The 27,699-nt window shown below is 40.4% G+C and overlaps 1 protein-coding gene and 1 pseudogene across 3 annotated transcripts in view; one reads left to right on the top strand and one right to left on the bottom strand.

Moving 5' to 3' along the window:
- MSH2 (mutS homolog 2) overlaps positions 1-27,200 on the bottom strand; it is a 78,760-nt gene extending 51,560 nt beyond the window's left edge. For 2 of the 3 annotated variants that reach the window (XM_045077809.1, XM_045077810.1), the window contains exons 1-6: positions 26,902-27,200; positions 17,172-17,326; positions 13,060-13,338; positions 12,012-12,158; positions 8,919-9,068; positions 7,375-7,508 (exon numbers count right to left, since the gene is read on the bottom strand). In XM_045077809.1, the coding sequence (XP_044933744.1) occupies positions 7,375-7,508; positions 8,919-9,068; positions 12,012-12,158; positions 13,060-13,338; positions 17,172-17,326; positions 26,902-27,112 (1,076 nt within the window). In that variant the 5' untranslated portion in view covers positions 27,113-27,200. The remainder of the gene's footprint in view (positions 1-7,374; positions 7,509-8,918; positions 9,069-12,011; positions 12,159-13,059; positions 13,339-17,171; positions 17,327-26,901) is intronic. The other variant, XM_045077808.1, reaches the window with a different exon arrangement.
- Positions 1,834-1,976, top strand: LOC123391366 (annotated as a pseudogene).
- Positions 27,201-27,699: the final 499 nt, after the last annotated feature.

The following is a 27,699-nucleotide window of genomic DNA, read 5'->3' as shown; positions in this document are numbered from 1 at the left end:
TTCTCTCTCCCTCTGCTTGTACTGTCTAAAATAAATGAATAAAATCTAAAAAAAAAAAAAAAAAAAAAAAAAAGGCCGCTACATTAATTGTATTAAATTTTATATAAACACAGGGGTGCCTGGATGTCTCAGTTCGTTAAGCATCCAATTCCTGGTTTTGGCTCAGGTTATGATCTCATGGGTCATGGTATCAAGCGCCATGCTGGCTCTGTGTTCAGTGTGGGGTCTGTTGGGCGATTCTCTCTCCTCCCTCTGCCCCGCTCCCCAGCATGTCCACTCTCTCTAAAACCAATAAAATCTTTAAAAACAATTTTTATACAAAAAGAAGTAATTCAATTGTAAACTACAAGACACTAAGAATACCAAATTCAACATATACAAATTATTTCATCAACAATTTCATGAGTGCACTATCTCACAGGCTACCATATATTCAATGTTCTTTAGATAATTCTAACTTTAAAAATTTCAAGACTTCGGGACGCCTGGGTGGCTCAGTTGGTTAAGCAGCTGCCTTCAGCTCAGGTCATGATCCCAGCGTCATGGGATCGAGTCCCACATCGGGCTCCTTGTTCCACAGAGAGCCTGCTTCTCCCTCTGACTCTGCCTGCCACTCTGTCTGCCTGTGCTTGCTCTCACTCGCTCTCTCTCTGACAAATAAATAAATAAAATCTTTAAAAAAAAAAAAAAATTTCAAGACTTCATAAAAATCTATAGAAAGACAGAAAAACAAAAACCTAGAAGACTAAGAGCAGTAGTCCTAGCATATATGCAAATATGAGGATTCTTGGAACAGATCAGAAAATAAGTGGAAAAAAATAGTAATATGAACAGATTTTTGATTTTTAAGTATTTTTGTTTTATATACAAAGAGGTAGCGTAGGGTAGGTATCTTGGACATCTGTAATTAGTAAGGTAGGTCTCTTGGGATGACCCATTCAAGGAAGTTCACATAGACCAACTTAATGAAGCCCATATTCTTCATGCACTAACAAACACTAGTGGCACATATTAAGGCCCTATTTCTTTTCCTTTGAGGCCCTATTTCTGGATCAGATCATGCCAGTTTATGCTGATGAGGGAAGGACAAGAATCCTGGCTGAATTTCTTTTCTTTCTTTTTTTCTCTTTAAGGTTATTTATTTATTTATTTGAAAGACAAGCAGGCAGAGAGAGAGGAGGAAGCAGGCTCCCTGCTGCGCAGAGAGCCTGATGCGGGGCTCGATCCCAGGACCCTGGGATCATGACCTAAGCCAAAGGCAGAGGCTTTAACCCACTGAGCCACCCAAGAGCCCCCCCCCTTTTTAAAGTAAACTCTACCCCCAACACAGGGCTTGAACTCATGACCCTGAGATCAAGAGTTGCACACCCTACTGACTAAGCCAGCCAGATGCCCCTTGCCAATTTGTTTTTTTTTTTTTTAAAGGACTCCAGGAAAGTGACCCATCTTGCTCTCTTAGAAGCAATGAAGCAAAGGGTGGACTGAGTTCTTCTAATTTCTAAGCTGATTGTTTGCTGAAGTACAAAAAAAAAAAAAAAAAAGGAAATACATAGATACTCACTCCTGAAAGGTAATAACTTACCATTCTCACTGAAGACAAAAGTATTTAAGCCACTAGCTAAAAATAAAAAGTATCTGTAGTCTCAGTGCAAATAGGTTTTAGTGAATGGAAATAGGAGCATGACAATAGATAAAGCCATTCTGTGGATATCACTTAAATAAAAGCCAAAATAATATGTTCCATTTCTGATATTGAAGTCCAATCTGGGAGAGGCAGGCTCGGACCAGCCCACCGAACTGCAGCTGCTCTTCATGCCTCTCCTCACCAACACCATGCTGCAGTTCCTGCTGGGATTTACTCTTGGCAATGTGACTGCAATGTATCTGCTCAGAACTATGACATACCAGACCTGGCTTAAAAACTAGAAGAAATTAAAAAGGACTTGAATGCCAAGAAGAAAACCCCTTGCTCATGAGGTGGACTGCAGCACTGCCTTCTGGATATTCTGATTCTGCTGTTCTTGAGGGCTTCTGTACCATCTGAACCAAAAGTTTTTGTTTTAAATTCCAGCCTCAACAATTTTCCTGTTAGATCCCACACTGCCTGAAAGCATAGACGGGGCCACAAGTTAAGAACTACCCTTTTCTGGGGACAACTGGGTGGCTCAGTGGGTTAAACCTCTGCCTTCGGCTCAGGTCATGATCTCAGGGTCCTGGAATCGAGCCCCGCATCAGGCTCTCTTCTCTGCCCAGCAGGGAGCTTGCTTGTTCCTTTCTCTGCCTACCTCTCTGCCTACTTACTTGTGATCTCTCTATCAAATAAATAAATAAAATATCTTAAAAAAAGGGGCGCCTGGGTGGCTCAGTGGGTTAAAGCCTCTGCCTTTGGCTCGGGTCATGGTCCTGGGGTTCTGGGATCGAGCCCCGCATCGGGCTTTCTGTTCGGCGGGGAGCCTGCTTCCTCCCCTCTCTCTCTCTGCCTGCCTCTCTGCCTACTTGTGATAGACTCTGTCTGTCAAATAAATAAATAAAATCTTTAAAAAAAAAAAAATCTTAAAAAAAAAAAAAGAATCCTATTTATCTTAGGGGATTACAGGTGCATCTGACGTTACATGACAGATATATGACAAGTTGTAAAAGAAATTTTATGCCTCTTCACATTAAAAATGTTTTTACATTAAAAAAAAAATAGAGTCCATGGGGCGCCTGTGTGGCTCAGTGGGTTAGGCCGCTGCCTTCGACTCAGGTCATGATCTCAGGGTCCTGGAATCGAGTCCCACATCGGGCTCTCTACTCGGCGGGGAGCCTGCTTCCCCTCTCTCTCTCTCTCTCTCTCTCGGGGAGCCTGCTTCCCCTCTCTCTCTCTCTCTCTCCTCTCTCTCTCTCTCTCTCTCTGCCTCTCTGCCTACTTGTGATCGCTCTCTGTCAAATAAATAAATAAAATCTTAAAAGAAAAAAAAAATAGAGTCCAATTTGGATCAAATTAAGGATCACCGACAGGAGTAATAAATACAGTGCAGCAATTAAGCACATGGGCTCTGTAGTCAGGCCAGCTTGCCTTTAAATCCAGTCTCTACCAAGTTACAGATGAATCTGAGATGCTTGCAAAATGCCAGGCACAAAGTAGATACCAGTCTTATCACCCTCCACCTTCTAATAGCTTGACAATAATCTAAGAGTAATCCCATTTTCATCATTATTCCTAAAGCTATCAACTGAGCTACTATCCTTTATAAATGTATACACCAAACTCAAAGATCTAGTCACATCTACCTCTGCTCTAATGAAAACAGAATAAAGAAATTTTTGCTCTCCTTAACAGAATTCACCCATAGCAACATAATTTAAAATTAACTCTTGACTGCCTGGCTGGCTCAGGCAGTACAGTGTGGAACTCCTGATCTCAGGGTCATGAGTTTGAGCCCAATGTTGGCACTAGAGTTCACTTAAAAAATATAAGTAAATTAACTCTTCACTTACAGATTCCCACTATTTACTCTTCTGCAAATCACCCCTAAATAATGATAGTAAGAAACAGAAAACATTATTTCACTGTTATCCTGATAAAAGATCAATCCTAAATGCTTGAAGAGGGAGAAAGGAGATTTGCCCCGATGCCCCTGGAAAGTATAAACTTGAGGTAGCAGAGCAGGCAGAGTGGAGAAAGGGAGATAAAACAAGGAGACTGTTCAAACAAGCACCTGAATGAGGAATGTAACTTTCTCTGTCTACTATGTGGAATTTCAGCATTTAGTCTTGAAAACCAAGGGCTTTCCTACTGGCAAACAAAAAAATTCTCACCAAGATAAAGAGGAGAAAGTATGTCTTCTCATCTCACAGGTTCAGAACAGCAGATCATATTGATTCACAAAGCTCTCTTCACAAGTGTTATTTCTTATTAAGAAGTCTTTTTAGACTACCAGATTTTGGAAGTACTGCAATGTCTGTGGGGAAAAAACCATTTACCCACTTAAAAAACCTTTAATTTTGCTATCTTACTAAGTAATTTGTTATTTTCATCCCAGGTATCAGAAGATTCTAAATGCATACGTGCTCTAGTTGTTAAGCCAGAAGGGGACCACTGACACTTGTTCTGTTCCCATAAAACCAAAGTAAAAAATATAACCAATGACCTAGAGCTTCAATGTTAAATTTTCTTAAAAAAAAAAAAAAATAGACTGGCTGCTCCCAGGGCAATGGTGGCAAAGGGTACAATAAGAAATGTGTCCCTGGGGCATCTGGGTGCCTCAGTTGGTTGAGCATGACTTGTGACTTGGGCTCTGGTCATGATCCCAGTGTCCTAGGATCAAGACCCATGTTGGGTTCCCTGCTCAGCAAGGTGTCTGCTAGTCTCTTTCCCTTTGCCCCTTCCCCAACTCGAGCTTGCTTGCTCTCTTCCTAATAATTAAAATATTTAAGGAAAAAGAAATGTGTCCCTGGAGCTATACAACAGAGAGGCTCTGAGAAGAGGTCCCAGGGAACTGGAGGATAAGAATAGGAGAATTATCACTGTAAATCCCTCTGTCCTGTTTGAATTTTGACACATCTAAATACATCTAAATGTTATTACTTATTCACAGGTAATTAAAATTAAAAATTGTAAACCACCTTGGTGACTTGCAAATATCTAATCCTTCCTATTTAATATTAAATTACTAAATCCAACTCTTCTTCCCCAACAAACCTGACTTCAGAAAGTCATCTTAACATCTCAAATTCTGCATTTTCAATAAAATACCAGCACTCCCACAATCACTAACCTGAGTTATTTTTATTGTAAGCCTCTTTAGAATGCACAGGATTAACAAAATGAGCTTAGTAGTTATGTGCAGGGTGTCTTAAAAAACACCGACCAACTACTTTATGTTTGCCTTGAAACGACGCAAATACTGAAGAGATCATTGTGCTTTCGTGTATCATCAATATTCAGTAGGTATTCAACAAATTCTTGAATGATTTGACATGTCAGCCATAAAAATAAATCTTCTGCCAATTCTGGCAATGCAATTTAATTTACCAAATGGAAAACATTAGGTACAAAATAAGACCATTAGAAAGAGCCCAGGGATGCCTGGGTGGCTCAGTTAAGCTTCTGCCTTCAACTCAGGTCATGATCCTAGGGTTCTGGGATCAAGCCTTTGCTCAGTGGGAAGCCTGCTTCTCCCTCTGCCTGCTGCTCCCCTGCTCGTGTGCTCGCTCTCTGACAAATAAATTAAAAAAAAAAAAAAAAAAAAAAAAGCCTAAGTACTGAGAAAGGTAAAATAAAGTACATCTCGGCAATAAAATATAATGTAATTAAAAATTAAAAACATTGAATATGAAGATAAAACAGCAATGGTAAAAAATGTTTATGATAATATAAGCAGAAGTGGGAAAAACTGGGGCACAAACTATATTGGGGGTGCCTGGGTGGCTCAGTGGGTTAAGCCTCTGCCTTTGGCTCAGGTCATGATCCCAGGGTCCTGGGATCAAGCCCCGAATCAGGCTCTCTGCTCAGTGGGAGCCTGCTTCCTCCTCTCTCTGCCTGCCTCTCTGCCTACTTGTGATCTTTGTCTGTCAAATAAATAAATAAAATCTTTAAAAAAAAAAAACTATATTAGGATTTATGATTTTTTTTTTAAATATTTATGTATTCATTTTAGAGAGAGAGAGATAGAGAACATGTGCACACAAGTTGGGGGAAAGGCAGAGGGAGAGAATCCTCAAGCAGATTCTCCACTGAGCCGGAAACCCAATGCCAGAACCCAAAGCGGGACTCAATCCTACGGCCTATGAGATTATGACCCGACCTTTAACTGACTGAGCCATCTAGGCACCCCTACAACTATGACCTTAAAAAAAAGGACTAATGTGGGCACCTGGGTGGCTCAGTGGGTTAAGCCGCTGCCTTCGGCTCAGGTCATGATCTCAGGGTCCTGGGATCGAGTCCCGCATTGGGCTCTCTGCTCGGCGGGGAGCCTGCTTCCTCCTCTCTCTCTCTCTGCCTGCCTCTCTGCCTACTTGTGATCTCTGTCTGTCAAATAGGTAAATAAAATCTTTAAAAAAAAAAAAAAAAGGACTAATGTAAGAGTCGCCATATAAAATGATTCCATTTGGGGCACCTGGGTGGCTCAGTTGGTTGGATGACTGCCTTCGGCTCAGGTCATGATCCTGGAGTCCCAGGATCGAGTCCCACATTGGGCTCTTGGCTCCATGGGGAGTCTGCTTCTCCCTCTGACCTTCTCCTCACTCATGTTCTCTCTCACTGTCTCTCTCTCAAATAAATAAAATCTTTAAAAAAAATAAATAAAATGATTCCATTTATATAAAGTTCATGGAGGACCTGGGCAGCTCAGTTGGCTAAATACCCAACTCTTGGTTTCAAGTTCAGATCATATTTCAGGGTCTTGAAATGGAACCCGGTGTCCAGCTCTATGCTTAGTGCAGTTTGCTTTGGATGATCTTTCCCTTCTCCCTCTGCCCCTCCCCCACCCACATGCACTCTCTCTCTTAAAATCTTAAAAATAAATAAGTAAAATGAAAATAAAGTTCAAAAACAGGCAAAACTAATCCATAATGTTTGAAGGACATTAATCGCTTCTGAAATGAGGAGGGATAGTAACTAGCAGGAGAATCCAGGAGAGTTACTAGGGACATAGTCATGTTGTTTCTTGATCTGTTGTTACACCAAAGTGTTGCTCACTGTGAAAATCCACTAAGCTGCACACTTAGGATTTGTGCTCTTATGGACATTATACTTCACTGAAAAATCTTAAAACTCCTATCTAGAACTAAAGATAAAAATAAAATATACCCAAATGCTAATCATATTCAGGTGACAGGATTATAAAACTTTTTCTTTCATTTCCTGAATTTTAAGATTTTCGGAAATACATGCGTAGGCACCCTTAAATCGTTTCTAAAATAATTAAGAGTAAGTGCTTCCTATGTACTAGACCTTCTTCAAAGTACTTAATGTATCTATATTAAATCATCTAGTCTTTGTAACAACCCTATTAAGAGGTTATTATTGTCATTTTAAAAGGAAAAACTACAACACTAAGCTTAAGTAACTTACTCAAGATGACACAGCTAATAACTGGGAGAGCCATAATTTGAACCAAGATACCCAGGCTCCCAAGTTCATGGTTTGAAACACTATCCATCCATCTTCATAATAAAACCTTATTTTTTTTTATAGTGGAAAAAACAGTAATTAATAAACTAATTTATTCTATCAATCTGAGTCATTACTACTGTACTACTACGTAGGTAGCTCTCTGCGCAGTTGGATGCTAAAATATAGGAGCAAATTTGCATATTAGAGTAAGTGGCATAATCCTGGAGTAATTAGAAGTTACTTAAAGCTTATAGGAGCATACATGAGAAATATACCTCTCTTCTATTCTGTTCTTATCCAGCAGAGGCTGCTTAATCCATTGGTTGACCAGTCTTTGTCCCTGAGGGGTTTTGCATTTATTCAGCAGTGCAGCCAGAGACTGAGAGCCAGTAGTATCTTCAACAGAACCCTAGCAAACAAAAAACAAAGCAGGAAGAATGGCGTGCCCATTAGTAAAAACCTTACTGTGCCGTGAAAAAGAATTAAAGAATTTTAGAAATAAGAACACTAGTATTCTTCAAATACTAAATGAGAAATTTGCACAAAGGTTCCTCTTCCTCAGCTGGGTCACTGTCAGGCTGGATGTCAGTCTATACTGCAGCACCTGAGTATTTTGAATCCATATAGTCAAAGCAGTAGCTTCTCAGATGCCATCCCTTGTTTAACCTAGCACATCCCATTTCCATTCTTTTATGACCTCCAAAGTATGGTGACCTCACTTTAAATACTGTCCCATTTTGGGACGCCTGGGTGGCGCAGTCAGTTATGTGTCTACCTTCAGCTCAGGTCATGATCTCAGGGTCCTGGGACCGAGTCCTGCATCAGGCCCCCTGCTCAGCGGGCAATCTGCTAGAAATTCTTTGTGCTTCTCCCTCTGCCCTGCTTGTGCTCATGCTCGTGTGCTCTCTCTCATGTAAATAAATAAAAATCTTAAAAAACAAAGTCCCATTTTGTCATTCTAACCCATCTCTGGGGAACTGGGACTAAAGGCCAGAAAAAGCCTGTTGAAAGTCTTGGATAAAACAAACCAGTGATCACTTGAACATGGCACGTTAGAGGCCCCCAGTTGGGTGGAACCCTAGCCTATGTCTCACAGTGCTTTAAAATGTATTTATGTGTGTATAAATGCATGATACATATTCACATGTGTTGACACGGCCGTATGTTGACAGCCAAAATAACTGGCACACAGGGTCCATGAAAGGAAATGGAAGTCTTTCTGGTGGCTATTAAAGCAAAGCAAAGAAATAAACATTTTTTCTAAAAAACAAAAAAACCCTCTTCCTAAAATCAAATTTTCAACCATTAATCTATATTTTCTGTAGTGTATTTTCCATAAACCAAAACCACTTAATAATACTACAGTTCTAGACATAAACTTCTTAAACTGTAATTTTTAAAAAACTGCTGTGATAAAACCAGTCATAAACCCAGGACAAATACTACTTATACAGGTGGCAACTAGCAAAATTTTAAAAACTGCTTATCTAACTATAATATTTTAAAATATTTAAGTTCCTTAACAGTATTCTTCAGTATACAACAAAGGAAACATCTTATAACCATCAAAAAAAAAATTTTTTTTTAACATTTTGTTTATTTACCTGACAGAGATCACAAGTAGGCAGAGAGGCAGGCAGAGAGAGAGGGAGAAGCAGACTCCCCGCTGAGCAGAGAGCTCAATGTGGGGCTGGATCCCAGGACCCTGAGATCACAAACCAAAGTGAAGGCAGAGGCTTAATTAACCCACTGAGCCACTCAGGCACCCCTACCTACCACTCAATATTTTTAATCCATGTGTTTTGTTTGTTTGTTTTACCTGGAAAAGGTTAAGGGCTCTGACTGCTGCAATATCCAACTTCATGTACTGGCTGAAGTCAAACATAGTCAGTTCAAACTGTCCGAAGTTCGATTCATCTGATAGGAGATCTAAAAACTTGATTACTGCAGACAATGATGAAGCTGCAACCTAAGATTAAGAATTTAAAATAAAAGATTCTATCACTAGAATCCTAGAGATTAAAAAAAAGAAGGCAAAATGGAAATAAATTCTAAACATGATCATTTTCCTTGGTCTTCCTTCCCAATCTAAATCAAGAAAACTAGAAGAGTTTAAATAAATCTTGCTTAAGATTAGAAAACGACTTTTAGAAAGTGAAATTTTACTTTAACAGTAGCACTATTTACAATACCCGAAAGCAGAAATGACTCAAATGTTTACCAAGTGTGGTAAGTTCACCCCTATGGTATACTGCACAAAAAAGCATATAAGCACCAACAATCCAGAGACACATGACAATATGAATAAATCTCACCAACATAATACTAAACAAAAGAAAACCAGCACAAACTACATGATTCCTTTAATATAGACTATTAAAAACAGGCCAAACAAATCTGTGCTGTAAGAGTTGAGAACCAGGGTTATCCTTGGTAGGGTAATGACTAGAAGGAAGCATAAAAAGGTCACTGAGGTACTGGTACTATCTTGTCTCATGGACACTGATTATTTGAGTATTTGCAATTTATGATAATCTCATTTATACACTTACGATATATGCATTTTCCTACACGTGTATTTAATAGGAAGTTTCAGGGTACCTGGGTGGTTCAGTCAGTTTAAATGCCTGACTCTTAATTTTGGCTCAGATCATGATCTCAGGGTCCTGAGATTGGGCTCAGTGGGGTTCTACATGGGGTTCTACACTCGGTGTGGAGTCTACTGAGATTCTGCCTTTCTATCTGCCCCTCTCCCCATCAGAGCACCCCTTCTCTAAATAAATGAAATCTTTTGAAAGTAAATAAATAAGTATAATAAACTGTCTGTTATTACTGTAACATAAGAAGTTTCAGGACATTAAACTGATAGCCCAAAGACAAATCCTACATATTAAAGTATACTTAAGGGCACCTAGGTGGCTCAGTCAGTTAAGCATCTGCCATCAGCTCAGGTCATGATCTCAGGGTCCTGGGATGGAGCCCCGCATTGCACCCCACATCACATCACCCAGCACACTGCATCTCACTGGGCTCCCAGCTCAGTGGGGATTCTGTTTCTCCCTTACCCTCTGCCCCTCCCCCATTTGTTCTCTCTCTGTGCCAAATAAATAAATAAAATCTTTAAAAATAATAAAATGGGGCGTCTGGGTGGCTCAGTGGGTGGCCTCTGCCTTTGGCTCAAGTCATAATCTCAGGGTCCTGGGATCGAGTTCCACATCACATCAGGCTCTCTGCTCAGCGGGGAGCCCGCTTCCCACCCCATCTCTCTCTCTGCCTGCCTCTCTGCCTACTTGTGATCTGTCAAATAAGTAAGTAAAATCTTTTTTAAAAAATTAAAAAATAATAATTAAGTAAAATATACTTGGTATTAGATTGTGAGTTGTAATTTATTTTCCCTAATCGAAAACAGTCATCTATGTGTCCTTACCAAACTCCAGCAAATGCCTAAGACTGTCAGAATTTCCTGCAATGTCACCACACAGATAAAAACACTTGTTAGTAACCCTAGGAGTTTCTTTATATTTTCAAGAAGTAAGTTTCTAATACCAGTATTACTACTTATACATACTGGCTTTTGATTTTGCCACACACACATTCAAATAATTACTTAAGTTTATAAGAATCAAACTATTACACAACAGTAAATTACCACAAAATCCCGTATCATTAATAGTCCAAGTTCATTCTAGTTCTAACTCTACTTTCAGAATTCTAAGTCATAAAGCTTGTTCTTTTATTTATTCTTTTTTTAAAAGATTTTATTTATTTGACAGAGAGAAAGATCACAAGTAGGCAGAGAGGCAGGCAGAGAGAGAGGGGGGAAGCAGGCTCCCTGCTGAGCAGAGAGCCTGATTCAGGGCTTTATCCCAGGACCCTGAGATCATGACCTTAGCCGAAGGCAGAGGCTTAACCCACTGAGCCACCCAGGTCCCAAGCTTGTTCTTTTTAAAGCATACAATAGAATTTTTCATTTTACTTATCAGGGATCCACCAAATTATCATGTAAGAGCTTCCAAAGTATTTTTAAATACATAAGAGCACATCTCAAACCATACCCACCCCAAAGATATGAACAAACACTTCAACCACTGAAAATTCTCTAAGAAATTACATTATTTCCATATTCATTTTTACCACTAAACATACATAACTAGTGCTATTCTTTTAGCCTGTTTAAATGTAATATTTATTATGCGCTACATACTATATTTACTTTCACCCTTATTACTTCCTCATCTTCGTAACAATCCTTTAAGATTATCTATTTAACAAACAATGAAACTGCCTCTCAAAAAAGTGAAGTAATTATAATTAACTAAAGAACCCAGAACTTGTACATTATAATGCTGCGAGAGGTCTCTTTTCCCTCCTACAACCACTATACTATCTCGTCCATGTAAGAGACAGGATCAGGCTCTTTCCTGTGAAATCAATAAAACTCTTTCTTTTTTTTTTTTTTTTTTTTTTTTTTTTTTTTAAAAGATTTTATTTATTTATTCGACAGAGAGAGATCACAAGTAGGCAGAGAGGCAGGCAGAGAGAGAGAGAAGGAAGCAGGCTCCCTGCTGAGCAGAGAGCCTGATGCGGGACTCGATCCCAGGACTCTGAGATCATGACCTGAGCCGAAGGCAGCGGCTTAACCCACTGAGCCACCCAGGTGCCCCAATAAAACTCTTTCTTGTCCCCAAAGACATATGTGTATAAATATAATGTGATTATATTTAAGACTGTTTTAATTTTTCTAGTAATTTCCTTAAGTTTTTCACAAGCTTCCTCACGGTAAAAATAAACTTAGTATCAATGATCCATAGTTTAGACTTTGAGAGAGATGAAACAAGTAGCCTTCTAAAAGTCATGATTATAATTTATACAATTTATATGTAAGAGTAAATTTGTATTTTAATCCACATACCTGATTCTCCATTTCTGGCAAGACAGCACTATTCACCTGCTCTCCCTTTTTGCCTTTCAACAACCGGTTGAGGTCCTGATAGATATCTTTTGTCAAAAAGTCAGCTCTTTTTCTTTCTGTGATCAGAATTCCTCCTCTCTGAATAACCTATTTTACAAGAAATAATTTAAATTACTTCAAGTAAAGGATTTTTAAAAAAATATTTTATTTATTTATTTGACAGACAGAGATCACAAGTAGGCAGAGAGGCAGGCAGAGTGAGGGGAGGAAGCAGGCTCCCTGCTGAGCAGAGAGCCCAATGTAGGACTCGATCCCAGGACCCTGGGATCATGATCTGAGCCGAAGGCAGAGGCTTTAACCCACTGAGCCACCCAGGCGCCCCAAGAAAAGGATTTTTTTAATAATAAGAAAAAACTATATACCATAATTACAGTAACAACAGCTTAACCAATTATTAGCCCACATTAAGTTTTTATATAATGTGAAAGATACTGGTAATTTATAAACGTATTTTTAAAATCTATGTTTCCATGACAATTTAAAATTATTTTCACATAAAGCTTTCAAAAAATAGTTTCAACAGTAAAAACTCTAAACAAAATAAGTAATTGTGGAAAGTTGCTTAAATACTAACCTATGCTAACAATGCCCATCATAGTTTTACTCTTTCCCAAGCAGTTCCTATGGCATTTGAAGCCCACAAAAAGAAAAAAGATACCTAAATAAAGCATACACTTACCCAAACAATACAATCAGAATTTTTAAAAAAGACTCAGTAAAAGAGACTAAAAGTTCCACTTGAACTATCAAAAAATAACCCTGAAGCTTTACATCTTACTTATTTGATAAACCCATGGTGTCCTCAAAGATAGAAAGTTTCTGTGAAAGATAAACATCAAGATTATCCTGAAAATACCTTACTGTACTTAGATAAAAAAAAAAAAGTTGAGTTCTGAATTATTTTTTTTCTTTAAATAAAGGTGTTTGTTATGTTAATGAGTCTTTCATAGGCTTAGATTCTCCTCCATCACTAACTTGATTCCCTTACCTGCCTCAGTTTTCCGATGTCTCCAGCAGTCTCTCCTCCTGGTAGAACACATTCCTTTGGTCCAATCTGAATCAGGAGAGCCTCCAAGTTGGAGAACTGATCATTATCAGGGAACTCACAAAGTCCTAGCTTCCTCTGTATGGAGTCAACATACCCAACTCCGACCTGTCTTTGGCCATCAACTGTAGACATTTTAATACCCACAACACCAATGGAAGCTGACATATCATTGTTACCAAAGAGAATGTCTTCGAACTGCGAAAGATTGCCTGGGGAAGCCTTAAAAAAAATAAAGAAAAATTTTCAGAACTGTTGAACGTACTTAAAATTTTACTAACAAACAAACATTACCCAACCTTGACCAATTTCATTAACAAAATGTTCTCTTAGAAAAACTGTTTTGGGGCGCCTGGGTGGCTCAGTGGTTAAGCCGCTGCCTTCGGCTCAGGTCATGATCCCAGGGTCCTGGGATGGAGCCCCACGTCGGGCTCTCTGCTCAGCAGGGAGCCTGCTTCCTCCTCTCTCTCTCTGCCTGCCTCTCTGCCTACTTACGATCTCTGTCTGTCAAATAAATAAATAAAATCTTAAAAAAAAAAAAAAAGAAAAGAAAAACTGTTTATAACAATATATTCTAATTATTCCTATCTCATTTTCTATAAAGTATCCTCCCTGTTTTTTCCAATTATTTTCAGGACATTTGATCAGATCTAAAAATAAATTTATTAGAACAGATTTTCAGGGTGCCTGGGTGGCTCAGTGGGTTAAAGCCTCTGCCTTTGGCTCAGGTCGTGATCCCAGGGTCCTGGGATTGAGCCCTACATCTGGCTCTCTCTGCTCATCAGGGAGCCTGCTTCCCCTCCTCTCTCTCTGCCTGCCTCTCTGCCTACCTGTGATCTCTCTGTCAAATAAATAAATATAATTTTTAAAAAAAGAACAAATTTTCAATTTGAAATCCCACATCTGGATTATACACACTATCATTTAGGTGTCCAAAGTTCCTGAAGGTTTTTATCAGTATGATCATGATAAAATTTATTTTTCTACAATACGAATCTAAATATTTTAAAACTATGGATTGTTGATTAAAATCTGGATCAAAATCAAATGGAGGGGGCACTTGGCTGGCTCAGTCAGAAGAGCATGGGACTCTTGATGTCAGGTCATGAGTCTGCGTCCCATGTTGGGTACAGAGATGACTAAATATTTATTTATTCATTCATTCATTTATTTATTTATTTATTTTTGAAGATTTTATTTATTTATTTAACAGAGATCACGAGTAGACAGAGAGGCAGGCAGAGAGAGAGGGGGAAACAGGCTCCCTGTTGAGGAGAGAGCCCAATGTGGGGCTCAATACCAGGACCCTGGGATCATAACCTGAGCCGAAGGCCAAGGCTTTAACCCACTGAGCCACCCAGGCGCCGTGACTTAGAATCTTTAAAAATATATACATATATTTTATTTATTAGTATTATTTAAAGGTAGGCTCCATGGCCATATGGGGTTTGAACTCATGATCCTGAGGATCAAGAGTCACATGCTGTACCAAAAGAGCCAGCCAGGCCCTCTTTAAATTTTTTTAAAAAATGAAATGGAGAAAGCATCTTGCATTCAAATTTTAAAAGCACTGATTCAATTACAAAATGTAAACATCATATTTTTACATATATACTTTGGATTTGTACAGATTAGGAAACACACCTTTAAAAAAAGTCTCTGAACCAGTACCTAATAAAATTGTGTTCTTGGGACGCCTGGGTGGCTCAGTTGGTTAAGCCACTGCCTTCGGCTCAGGTCATGATCCCAGGGTCCTGGGATCGAGTCCCACATCGGGCTCCTTGCTCGGTGGGGAGCCTGCTTCTCTCTCTGCCTCTGCCTGCCTCTCTGCCTGCTTGTGTTCTCTCACTCTCTCTCTCTCTCTAACAAATAAATAAATAAAATCTTTAAAAAAAAAAAAAAAAATTGTGTTCTTGAGGGTCTTTGAAAATGATAAAGACTGGTAATCTGTGAACTAGATGGTATCCAAGGTCTTTTCCTGCTCTGAACATACCACTGAGAACATGCAAAAGAAATCAATCATAGAAATCAACTATTTTAAATATCACTAATACTTTATTATAGACTCAATAGGCTAAAAAAATGTAAAGATAAATCAGTTGATGCAGTTTTAGATCCGAACTTAAAATGTCAGGATGAAGATAACACCTTTTTAATCTGATAAAGATATATATTTGAAAAAACATCCCCCTGACCTAAAATGTAAGCATTAAGAATTCATCTTTAAGGATCTGGATATAGTATAGCATCGTAAGGTGTGATGGGCTGATAATCATGGTAATCTCTTGTACACTTAGGAGTCCACATTTTGGTGTTAACTAATTGAGCTCTATGAAGAATGAAATAGAAAACATCACTTTGTGGTGATTTCTATTAAAATCTTTCTATTAATTTTCTATTAAAATCTTTCAAGACCTAGGCTAACACTCTAAGTAAGAGCCCCACTGTTCTCAGTAAAACACCAATGAAAATCCCCAGGGAACTCTATAATGTACAATGCTATATTCTCCCAGATATTATCTTCAGTAAATGTCTACATTTACAAAGGCTGGCAGGGGGAGGAGGACACACTATGAAACAAGAATTGAACAAAATTATGTTTGGGGTAGTACCAAGATCAAATGTTAAAGGATTTTATTAAACCTCAAAAGGGAAAAAAAAAAAAAAAATCACAGGACTTTCAAGTTGGAAAGCATCCAAAAAAACCTAATTTTACTTTTTATAGAGAAACAGATACAGGAGAAGGTTGGGAAATCTGCCAAGGACACCCAGAGAGACAAGAGAAGAAAATAAAGAATATATGCTGACTGTAAGCCCAGAGCACGGTCACCCTTATCACACATTTATTCCCTTTCAAGAATAAATCTTGCTCCCCAACAACATTCTGCCATTAATTTATTCCAGTATTTATTTAGAACTTACTCCCCACAGGCACCGCAGTTGAACAACCAAAAACAGGACCTTAGAGACTAACAACGAAGTTAGTCATTATAGCAAACAAAACAGCACTACTATCTCCACGAATGCATAAAATACGCACGTCAATAAGCCTTTCTAGGGACACCAAGGAATAGGATTACCATTAAACAAAGTTCCTAACTTATAAAAAATTACACATTTAATGGAAGAGAAAAGCATATAGAAAGATACAAAGACATTACAAATGTGTACAAGTGAGGGGCTCCTGGCTGGCACATGACTCAATCTCGGAATTGTAAATTCAAACTCCACACTGGGAGTAGAAATTACTTTAAATAAATAAATAAAGTTTTAAAAAAAAGAGAAAATTTGAGAAAAAAGGGGAGGGCACACACATGGGTGGCTGATCCTGTTAAGCTTGGGACTCGACTTCCATTCACATCAAGATCCCAAGGTAGCCTGGGGCTCCATGTTCAGCAGGTTGTCTGCTTGAGATTCTTTCTCTCTGCCTCCTCCCTAATTTGCTATTGAGCATTTTCTCAAATAAATCATCAAAAAAAAATTAAAATAGGGTGCTTGCGTGGCTCAGTCTGTTAAATATCCTACTTGGTTTCAGCTCAGATCATGACCTCAGGGTCCTAGGATGGAGTCCTGCATTAGGCTCCATGCTCAGTGTGGAGTCTACTTGAGACTATTTCTCCCTCTGCCCCTCCTACTCACACTGTCTCTCTCTCTCAAATAAATAGAATCTTAAAAAATAATAATGAAAATTATAAAAATCTTTAAAAAGTGTTTAAATGAGGTATTTGGGATACAGTTAATCTGTGTGATACTACTTTAAAAACAAAATCAAATCTTTGTTTAATGCTGGTATTCAATTTTACATAAAATCTATTTTCTTATTTAGGTTTCAGGGATATTGACAAAGCTTCACGTATTCATACTCCTAATAAGGATTTACTGAATTTCTAAACTGCTATTAAACCATGATTTTAAAAACCACATGCTGAAGAATATTTCTCAAAGCATTTTATCACAACCTGATTAAAATATTAAAACACACAAGTGAAGTCCCTCACATCTTTATTTTTTCTACTCTTAAAAATAATAACCAAATTAAAGAGGAAGATAATTACCTTAAATGCCAAATACCAATCATTCTCCTTTGAGGCCTTATTTCCAGCTCTATTCTTATAAACTTCGACTCTGTACTGTCGAACTAGAAGAAGATCTCTTACAAAAGACTCAAAATTCATTTTACTAAGCACAACACTCTCCAAGGTCTTTGTTCCTAAAGAAAAATATTAAAAATACATATTACACATTTGCGGATTTAAAGTGGTTAAGTGTTCAGGTACCTAACACGATGGCGACCCCCCCCTCGCCCCCCCAGCCAAGCTACATTCTTCTCTCAGTAATTCATTCCTTCAATAAACTGTTAAGTACTTACTACTCATCCCAGTTGAAGGGTATAAAAAGATAAATAGATGTAGCACCCAACCTTTTTCTGTGGAACCTATGCATCAAAATAAAAAATTAAAAAGATACAAAGATAGGAGCACCTGCAGTCAGTTAAGTGTCTGCCTTCAACTCAGGTCCTGTTCTGGGATCGTGGGATTGCAGGGCTCCCTGCTCAGCACGGAACATACTTCTCCCTTTCCTCCCCACTCATGTTCTCTCTTGCGATTTCTCTCAAATAAATAAATAAATAAAATCTTAAAAAAGAAGAAGAAGAGGAGGAGGAGGAAGAGGAAGAAAATAATACAAAGACAGAGGCGTTTGAGTGGCTCAGTTGGTTAAGTAAGTGTCTGCTTTCACCTTGGGCCATGATCCCAGGGTCCTGGGATTGAGCCTCATATCAAAGATAAAAAAGAGTAAATGCGTATCCAGCTAAACTTACTTGTCCTTTCTTATAATTAGTTTCTCAGAATTTTGAATAAAAATCTTATAACTATACAGTATTTATATGTAATTAAACTTTTCCTGAAAGGCCCATAAAAATGTATGTCATTATTCACTGCAAAATGTTCTAGGTAACGCAGGATAAAATTCAAAGGTTCAAAGAAGTACTGCAAAAAGAAGGACTTCCCTTTCACCAATGATCCCCTACATATCCAATTCACCAGCCAAGTGCTATCAGTTTATAAAATATATTCCCAAACACAAGCTATACACATACAAGCATTACTTTGTTCCTCTCTTACATCAATAAGGACATACTACAAACACTGTTCTGTATCTTGGCTTTTTTTTTTTTTTAACATTTGAATATATTTTGGAGGTTGTTCCATCATTACAATCAGCTTCTTTCTGTTTACAGCTGCAAACATTCCAATGACTCTGAGGATGTTCTATAATTTAATTAGTCTCTTACTGATGGACATACAGGTTGTTTCCAGTCTCTACTATTACAATAACGCTGCACAATCTTGTACATGCTTCACTCTCCAAACAGGTGAGCACATCTGTAAGACAAAGCCCCCAACTGGACTTTGTCAAAGAATGTGAGTGATTTTGATAAATACTGCCAGAATATTCTCCTTGATTGGCTGTGCTAATTAGCACCATCATCCATTAAGTATGAGTGCATCTATTTCCCCTCTCCAATCAACACAGTTTTCAAACTTTTGGTCTTTATTTTAGATCAATGGTTTTCAACTGGGAACAATCTTGCTTCTCTAGCAGACACCGGTCAATGTTTGGAGGCATGTGGATTCTTACAACACTGGGTTTCATTCAGTAGAGGTAATACTGATTATTCACTTAATGGTAATACTTCTTAGGGCATCTGGGTGGCTAAATTGTTAAGTGTCTGCCTTCCGCTCGGGTCATGATCCCAGGGTCCTGGGATTGAGCCCCTGCATCAGGCTCCCTGCTTGGTGGGAGGCCTGCTTCTCCTCTCCCACACCCTCTGCTTATGTTCCCTCTCTGTGTCAAATAAAAAAAAAAAAAAAAAAAAAAAAAGCTAATACGTGTAGATTTTTCTGACAATTCTGGATCTTATTAAAAGTTTAACCTAAATTTAATAATAGATCATGCCAAGTACAAATATCAAATACAAACAAGCATAAAGATTAATTAAATGACATAAGGCAACTGTTTTGTACAGCTAAGCACAGATGATACTTCCAGTATCTCTTTCATTAGTTACAAGTACTAGCAATAATTCCCACTGTGTGACAAGCTGAAAAAGGGCTGAAATCTTGCCTCTCTTAAGGTTCTTCCCTAGAACATTCTGTACCTCACCCAAGACTGGCAAACAAATATCTATAGCAACCAGGCAGGTATCAAAGGAGCAAAGGAACAGACCTGACAGGGTAGGTGGCTTCAAAAGAGATCATATAGAGTGGTCGGAACAGTGACAAAAGAAGGAAAAGCACGTTGGGGTAAAGGGCTATGTTAGAGAGAGCAGCCACTCAGCTCCAAACACACTGCTGAACCACGGGGATCTTTATACCCAGAGTTTTCAACTGCGCGGAATTTTCAAAAAGCAGCTCAAAATATGAAATATTTTTCCTGAAATCTCCCTATCTTTAAAATATAGTTGGGGCGCCTGGGTGGCTCATTGGGTTGAAGCCTCTGCCTTCGGCTCAGGTTGTGATCCCATGGTCCTGGGATCGAGCCCCGCACCGGGCTCTCTGCTCAGCAGGGAGCCTGCTTCCTCCTCTCTCTCTGCCTGCCTCTCTGCCTACTTGTGATCTCTGTCTGTCAAATAAATAAATAAATAAATAAATGAAATTAAAATAAAATATAGTCAATCAGGGGCGCCTGGGTGGATCAGTGGGTTAAAGCCTCTGCCTTTGGCTCAGGTCATGATCCCAGGGTCCTGGGATAGAGCCCAGCACAGGGCTCTCTGCTCAGCAGGGAGCCTGCTTCCTCCTCTCTCTCTGCCTGCCTCTCTGCCTACTTGTGATCTCTATCGGTCAAATAAATAAATAAATAAAATCTTAAAAAGATAATAAAATAAAATACATTCAATCAGTTCAAACTTGGAACAAAACACTATTTAGGACACCAATTTCAACTCAGTAAGTTTAACAGTCACATTTTCTTACAGACTTGAATACTATGTGACTGCTGTTTCTTTAGGTTGCATTTAGACAGCAAGTTGCATGAGAATTATGTTTACTCTAGAATCCCATTCAACAAGGTCTGTACTCACGTTCTGAGGCATGGGAAAGACTGAAGGCCTCCAGCCTGCAACAGGCTCGTATCTCCCAACTAACACTCAGGATCAGAACCTCAGTGGAATGGTCAGCCCTATCTAAATTATTTCCTGGTTTTGCCTATAACTCTTACCATTTTGCCCGAGACTCTCCCAGTTTTAATACTGAAAGTTTGGTGTTCCAGAAGCCCCCACAGTCCCAAGCAAATGAGAATGATTGGTCAGCCTACCAACCCATCTAGTTAAATTCCCTGTGAGTAACATTATTCAAAAGATGAGACATCATAAAAATAAAAACAAGGGGAAAAAAAAACTTCAAGAAAAACAGCACAGGCACCAGGGTGGCTCAGTCAGTTAAGCGTCCAACTCTTGGTTTCTGCTGAGGTCATGATCTCATGGTCTTGAGATCAAGCCCCACGTTTGGTTCTGCGTGGAATCCACTAGAGATTCTCTCCCTTTGCCCCTCCTCCTATTAGTACAGACTCGCTCTCTAAAATAAATAAATATTAAAAAAAAAAAAGGCAGCAAACTAGAGTTAATATAAAATCAGAGAATTTCTCCCAAAGGTTCTGATAAACACCACTGTGAATTTTACCAGCAACTTCCAGTAAATACAATAGTGAGTTTCAAAAACAGTTTTTCATATCATCCTTTAAATTAAAAGGCAAAATGTAAAATCCAACTCAGCAAAAACAATTCTGAGAGGGGGAAAAAACAAGATTAGTCTGGTAAAATTCTGAAACAGGTCTTAAATCAAACCAGGATATGCCAGCCGAACTGTCTGCCCAGCACAGGGTTTTTCAAGTACTTGATATTGAATGCCATTACAGGCCGAACAAGCACTCTCAGATCCACAAGCCCCACCCCTCCCTATTATACCCAACTACTTTGCACATCAATGTTATCTACCTGGGTCCAGAGCAAACTGGTCAAAACTTTCTACTGCCACTTTTTTAAAAAGAGATTTTATTTATTTATTTATTTATTTGAAAGAGAGAGAGAGAGAGAGAGAATGAATATGAAAGGAGAGGTCAGCGGGAGAAGCAGACTCCCCACAGCACAGGAAGCCTATGTGGGATTCGATCCTGAAAGTCCAGGATCATGACCTGATCCGAAGGCAGTCGCTCAACCAACTGAGCCACCCAGGAGTCCCTCCACCCACAACACTTTGAACAGAAACAGAGTCACAACAGTGGTGATTTCTTAAGAGCTGGTGGAGTGGAGAGACAAGTGAGATGATTCCTCTCCCCCATGGCCTCCTCTACCTCTATTGCTAATAAGACAGTCCAGCCACCCAACTGCCAAAGTTATCCTGCGAAGTTACTATTTCTTTCAAAGGAGTTTTTGTGACACACTGGGTGGTGGTGCATTTTAAGTCTTATTTACTGATGAGCACCGAAAGTGCTAGTCTGCATTCCTGGTGAAGAGACTGGCATTGTATGCTTTATCTAACCTGCTGGGAAGTAAAACTGACGTGGTGTAAAGTAAGAGAACAGGAGGGGCGCCTGGGTGGCTCAGTGGGTTAAGCCGCTGCCTTCGGCTCAGGTCATGATCTCAGGGTCCTGGGATCGAGTCCCGCATCAGGCTCTCTGCTCGGCAGGGAGCCTGCTTCCTCCTCTCTCTCTGCCTGCCTCTGCCTGCTTGTGATCTCCATCTGTCAAATAAATAAATAAATAAATAAAAATCTTAAAAAAAAAAAAAATAAATAATAAGAGAACAGGAACAGAAAGGTACCCAGCCTCCACCTAGGGTACAGCAGAAGGAATAGCCTCAGGTTCATTTAAGATTCTTCGAGAATAATTTGGAGCCCCCAACCTCATTGAAATGACAATTACCATGTGTCTGCTACATGTGGGCATCATGCTAGGGGCTAGAGTTCAGAGAAAGACACTGCTTAAAACACAGGTTCTACTAAGAGCTTTCAGTCTATTGGAATACACAGGCAACAGGTAGAATAAATGCTATGTCTAGGGTAAAAAGGCCCAAGAGCAGCGAATACCTAAGGGGTAGGGCAGATAACCAGGCAGTCTTAACAGGGAAATCAAGAAAGGCTCCCAACAGGAGATGTTTTCTAAGCTGAATTATGACCAAAAAAAAAAAAAAAAAAAAAAAAAAAAAAAAGGAGGGAGGCAAAACCCAAGTAATTTTCTTTTTCAGTGACTCAGAGTTCTTATCCATAAATTGGAGCTCGGTACTGACCCATCTCACAGGGCTTTTTAAAAATAATACTGTGATCATTAATGTTGAAGATTAAAAGTAGCTTAAAAGACATAGTCTACCTGCCAGCAGAATGAACCAGAGGAGAGGAAACAGAAAGCCAACTCTGAAAGAGGGGATTGGGATCCAGACCACAGCAAAAGGCTCATCTCTTCACTGGCACAATAGGGAGGAAAGAATGGGTACAGATGAAATTAAAAAGTACAGGTACAAGAAATAACCCAAATGTCTGTGAACTGGCAAATGGGTAAAAACAAAATATGATATATCCATACAATAGAGTATTTTTTGGCAATAAAAAGAAATGAAGTACTGATAGCAGAGATGAACCTGAAAATATTAAGTGAAAGAAGTCAGTGAAGACCACATATTTTATGATTCCATTTTTTAAAAGATTTTATTTCTTTCTTTGAGATAGATACAGCAGGCAAGCATGAGCAAGGGGAAGGGGCAGAGGGAGAAGCACACTTTCCACTGAGCAGGGAGCCAGAAGCAGGACCTGGTCCCAAGACCCTGAGATCATGACCTGAGCCTGAGGCAGATGCTTAACAAACTGAGCCACCCAGGTGCCCTTAGGATTCCATTTTTATGCAATGTCCAGGGTAAGTGAAATCTAGATAGATGAGAGGTTAGTGGTTGCCCAGCATTGGGAGAATGAGGGGGAACGGCGGGGGGTGTGACTGCTAATGGGTACAGGGTTTCTTTTGGGGACAGACAAAAATGTTTTGAAAATTTACTGTGGGGGCACCTGGCTGGTTCAGTTGGTAGAACATCCATCTGACTCTTGATCTCAGGGTCTTGAGGTCAAGCCCACGTTGGGTGTAGAGATTACTTTAAAAACGAATATATAAATAAGTAAGATGTACTGTGGTGGGGCACCTGGGTGGCTCAGTCAGCTGAGCATCCAACTCTTAGCTCAGGTCTTGATCTCAGGGTGCTGAGTTCAAGACCCATGTGTGGCTTGGGCATGGAGCCTACTTTAAAAAAAAAAAAAGATGTATTGCCATGATGGTTGCTTAACTTTGTGAATATACTAAAATCCACTGAATTATAAAACAGAACACTGAATTGTTTACATGTGTCAATCAAAAGTAAATGCATGAATCATACTGTATGTGAATAGTATCTCAACAAACCTGTTATATTATAAAAAGTATCCTTTTGGGGCGCCTGGGTGGCTCAGTGGATTAAAGCCTCTGCCTTTGGCTCAGGTCATGATCCCAGAACCTTGGGATCCAGCCCCACATCGGGCTCTCTGCTCAGGAGGGAGCCTGCTTCCTCCTCTCCCCCAGCCTGCCTCTCTGCCTACTTGTGATCTCTGTCAAATTAAAAAATAAAATCTTAAAAAAAAAAAAAAGGATCCTTGAAGGCAGGAATTGAGAGCATTCTAACAATTTGTCTTCTACAGTCAGAGACAAGTTTGACTGCTAAAGAATGTGGGAAAAGGTCGGAGGCTCTGAGATTTGCCTCAAGTGCAAGTGCACGTGACCCTCATCAGGTTATTTATAATTCATCAGGCCTTACAGTCCAGGTATAATTTACCAATCTAGGGTCATTTCTCAATAAGCAATGCTGCCTAGAAACATAACTAACCTTAATTTGATCAGGGTTACCAGGTGGAATAGAGAAGCACAGAAAAAGGTTGTTAATAACCCTTTACCTAAATGGTCTAATGTTGAAATGAAGGAAAATTCTTTCCAAGAAACAAGTATTCACAGCCTCACACCAACATCTATTATTTAAAAAGATGCTCAGTTACACTGCATCTTGTACAGTGAAAACCCCAAGACACCCACTTTGGGGATCTCCAAGACATTTTTGAGGACCTCCCTCTTTCACTTATTTCAGCCAATTTCTAGTAACAAATGATCAACCTTTTTTTTTTTTTTCTAATTTTATTTATTTGACAGACAGAGATCACAAGTAGGCAGAGAGGCAGGCAGAGAGAGAGGGGAAACAGGCTCCCTGCTGAGCAAAGAGCCCAATGTGGGGCTCCATCCCAAGACCCTGAGATCATGACCTGAGCCGAAGGCAGAGGCTTTAACCCACTGAGCCACCCAGGTGCCCCATCAATCTTTTTCTAACTGTTATTATCCAGGGCGCCTGGGTGGCTCAGATTGTTAATCGTCTGCCTTCAGCTCAAGTCATGATCTCCTGGTCCCGGGATCCAGCCCCATTGTCCGGCTCCCAGCTCAGCAGGGGAGTCTGCTTCTCCCTCTCCATCTCCCTCTCCGCCTGCTTGTGCTCTATCTCAAATGAATAAATAAAATCTATAATTATTTAATTTAAAAAATTTCACTGTTACTATCCTACCCGAACATATAATAGGACAATCTTTTACCTAAAATGTGTGTTTGGCATAAATGTTTAACCTAAGAACTAGATGCTTAAGAATAACTCACATTTACTTGCTAATCTCTGAAAAGTTAAATTCACCGTTAACACCATTCTCAATATGAACAGGAAGTGACTAGATTATTCTTAGGAATGCACCCAGTAAACGCCTACATTTTAACTTTCAAGAGCAATGAAAGGAAAAATTGTTTTTTAAAAAGTCTACTCCACTCGGGGGCACCTGCGTGGCTCAGTGGGTTAAAGCCTCTGCCTTCGGCTCAGGTCAAGATCCCGGGGTCCTGGGATCAAACCCTGCATCCGGCTCTCTGCTCAGCGGGGAGCCTGCTTCCCTTCCTCTCTCTCTACCTGCCTCTCTGCCTACTTCAAATAAATAAATAAAATCTTTAAAAAAAAATTTTTTTTTAAATTAAAAAAATAAAAAAATAAAAAGTCTATACTCCACTATATAAGATACTGGGTATTCATACTAAACTTCCTTCCCAGTAAATGGGTGTAAAGCTTAGCATCCATTATTCGTTTCATAATCTAAATTAGAAAAATAAAAACATTAGAATCATTAACGGGCGCTTAAAAAAAATCAGTGATTCAATTTACAGAACCATATAAGTATGTTTAGAACTTTTTACATCATTTTAAATGCTTAAATTATTCTAAGCTGCATAATACAAAAATAGGATAACTACATTTACTAGCCTTGAGTAACTTTAAAACCGGAAAGTAACTTAGACCATCATTAACTATGAAGCCATCCATCCCTCCCTATCTCTGGCTGGTCTTCATTGATCCTAACACCTCTCCTCTTGCCCCTTCTAACTGAGCCCCCATCTTACAGCCAAACATCCAACACACCTCTCCACCTTTACTTAAGTTATCCAACTTCTGGGCCTACAGCATAAAATTTCAACTCAGCACAACGGAAAAAAAAGCCTTGGATCCTCTGACCCCACCCACCTGGGCCACCCTCCTCCCGGTTTTCTGTTCCAGGGACACCAATCGGCCTTTTTTCAGACCCTCTCCGCAGCGAAAGCCTAGTCCTTCAAGACGCAAGAGAAATTTATTCTCATCCAGTGCTGCTTCTGTGGTCTCCAATCGTTGCCATTCCTGCTTTTCTAGGCCTCTTCAACAACTTGCTATGGAGCACACACTTCCACAGTTCTTCACTTTCAATAACTGATTATTTCTGCCTTGCTCTCCACTAGAGTGAGCTCTGTGAAGGCAAAGATACTGTCTTTCCCAGTGTCCATAACCCTCTCTGACACAGCAACACTCAATAAATTTTTGCCAGATAAATGAAACATTAACATTCCATCTGCATGTGGTAAAGGCAGGACTAGAACCCACGTCTCCTCACTACACCCTCCCCCTCACTCCGTTATGATGGAAGAATGCTCCATCACAACGGTGCCGGGGAGTTAAGCAATCAACACGAAACCTCTAGAACGTCTAGCTCACATAGTGTGAAAAGTCTGCAGCCTTACAAGGAGAGATAATGCGAGAGACATGGGGCTGGATTACGGAGGGCACGCACAGCCGACCTGAGGCCAAGACAAACGTGCCTAGTCCAAAGTCACAGATGTTAAGTGGAGGCGCCGCGACGCGAATCCAAGAATTGTGGCTCCAAGTCCGAGGTCCTGACCACTTGACACTGCTGCCTATCAATAGCAACCCGTTCCAGATCCCGGCACGGAACCAGAGTTAAGTGGAGGGTGGGCAAAACCACACCGATGACATGAAATGTTCTCCCGAGCCCCCTTCTATTTTAAATCTCACTCCTGGGCCGGAGTTTGCGGGGAGATCTACAGGGCCAAGGCGGGGCCGCGGGCAGACACCCATGCGACCGCTGTGCAATTTAAAAAAAAAAAAAAAAAAAAAACTAATGTATTAAAACGCCGGGCAGAGGGGACGTTCCTTCCTTGTCTCCAGTTAGTTCAGGTCTGGGGCCGCTGCAGAGGGACCGACTCAAGGGCGGAGGCGGGGCAGGGGCGGATGGCGCCCCACTTGGCCGAGGCAGCGGCCAGAAGAAGCGCCATACCTGGGAGGCAGCGACGTCCCCGCCCCTGTAACTCCTTGCCCTAGAGTCCGCTCGCTGCCCACCGCCCGAGGGGAGCCCGCGCAGCCCCTGCCCTCACCTGCCGGCCCTATGTACTTGATTACCCCCTGGGTCTTGAACACTTCTCGGGCGGCCAGCAGCGCGTCCTCGTGGTGCGCCGTGTAGAAATCGCCCCGGTCGAAGAGGCGCACCGTGGTGGTCGGCTTCTCCGGCATGGCCTGGAAGAAGCGCACGAAGCCGACCTCGGACGCGCTCTCCAGCTGCAGCGTCTCCTTCGGCTGCACCGCCATTTCGGAACCTCTCCGCTGACTGCCAAAAGGAACTGCGCGACCCCGCACCCCCTAAGCTGTTTCCCGCCTCCCTTCCCTCCCTCCCGTGCGGCGTCCGGCCTTTGCTGAGACGCCCAATCAGCACCCACCGCTGCTTTTTGGTGGGTGGGAGTCCGCCGCGGTAGCCAATCATAAGCGGACGCGGCCCAGCTTCCCGCGCACGCTGACGACTCTTGCCTACTGCGCATGCGTAAGCCTAGGTCGCGCGCCGACCCTGGCAGACAGCCATCCTGAAAAGATTTCAGGTCCAGGTGCTGCTTTCTGCTGCGCTCGCGTGAAATCTGGGTGGATGAATAGTTAGGGAAGGCGGCCAGGTGGGCCGTTCTGGCGGTTTTTAGTTTGTTATGTACCCAGAAGCATGAGAGTGAAAGCAGAAAGAAACTCGAGAACAAGGAAAAACTAGCCTTTCTCCCCATCCTACTACATTTTTTTAAAAAACTTCACCTCCTCTCTGAGCGCTAATGTACTGAATCGTTGAATCACTATATTGTACACCTGTAACAACACTACGTTCATGCAACGTGGGAGGTTTGGGGGGTAGGAAAAGA

The sequence above is a fragment of the Mustela putorius genome, unplaced genomic scaffold, assembly GCF_011764305.1.
Source record: "Mustela putorius furo isolate JIRA1106 unplaced genomic scaffold, ASM1176430v1.1 tig00000224_pilon_pilon_pilon, whole genome shotgun sequence".
NCBI lineage: Eukaryota > Metazoa > Chordata > Mammalia > Carnivora > Mustelidae > Mustela > Mustela putorius.
Note: the sequence above shows the minus strand (reverse complement) of the source record. Positions and strands in the feature narration are given on the sequence as shown.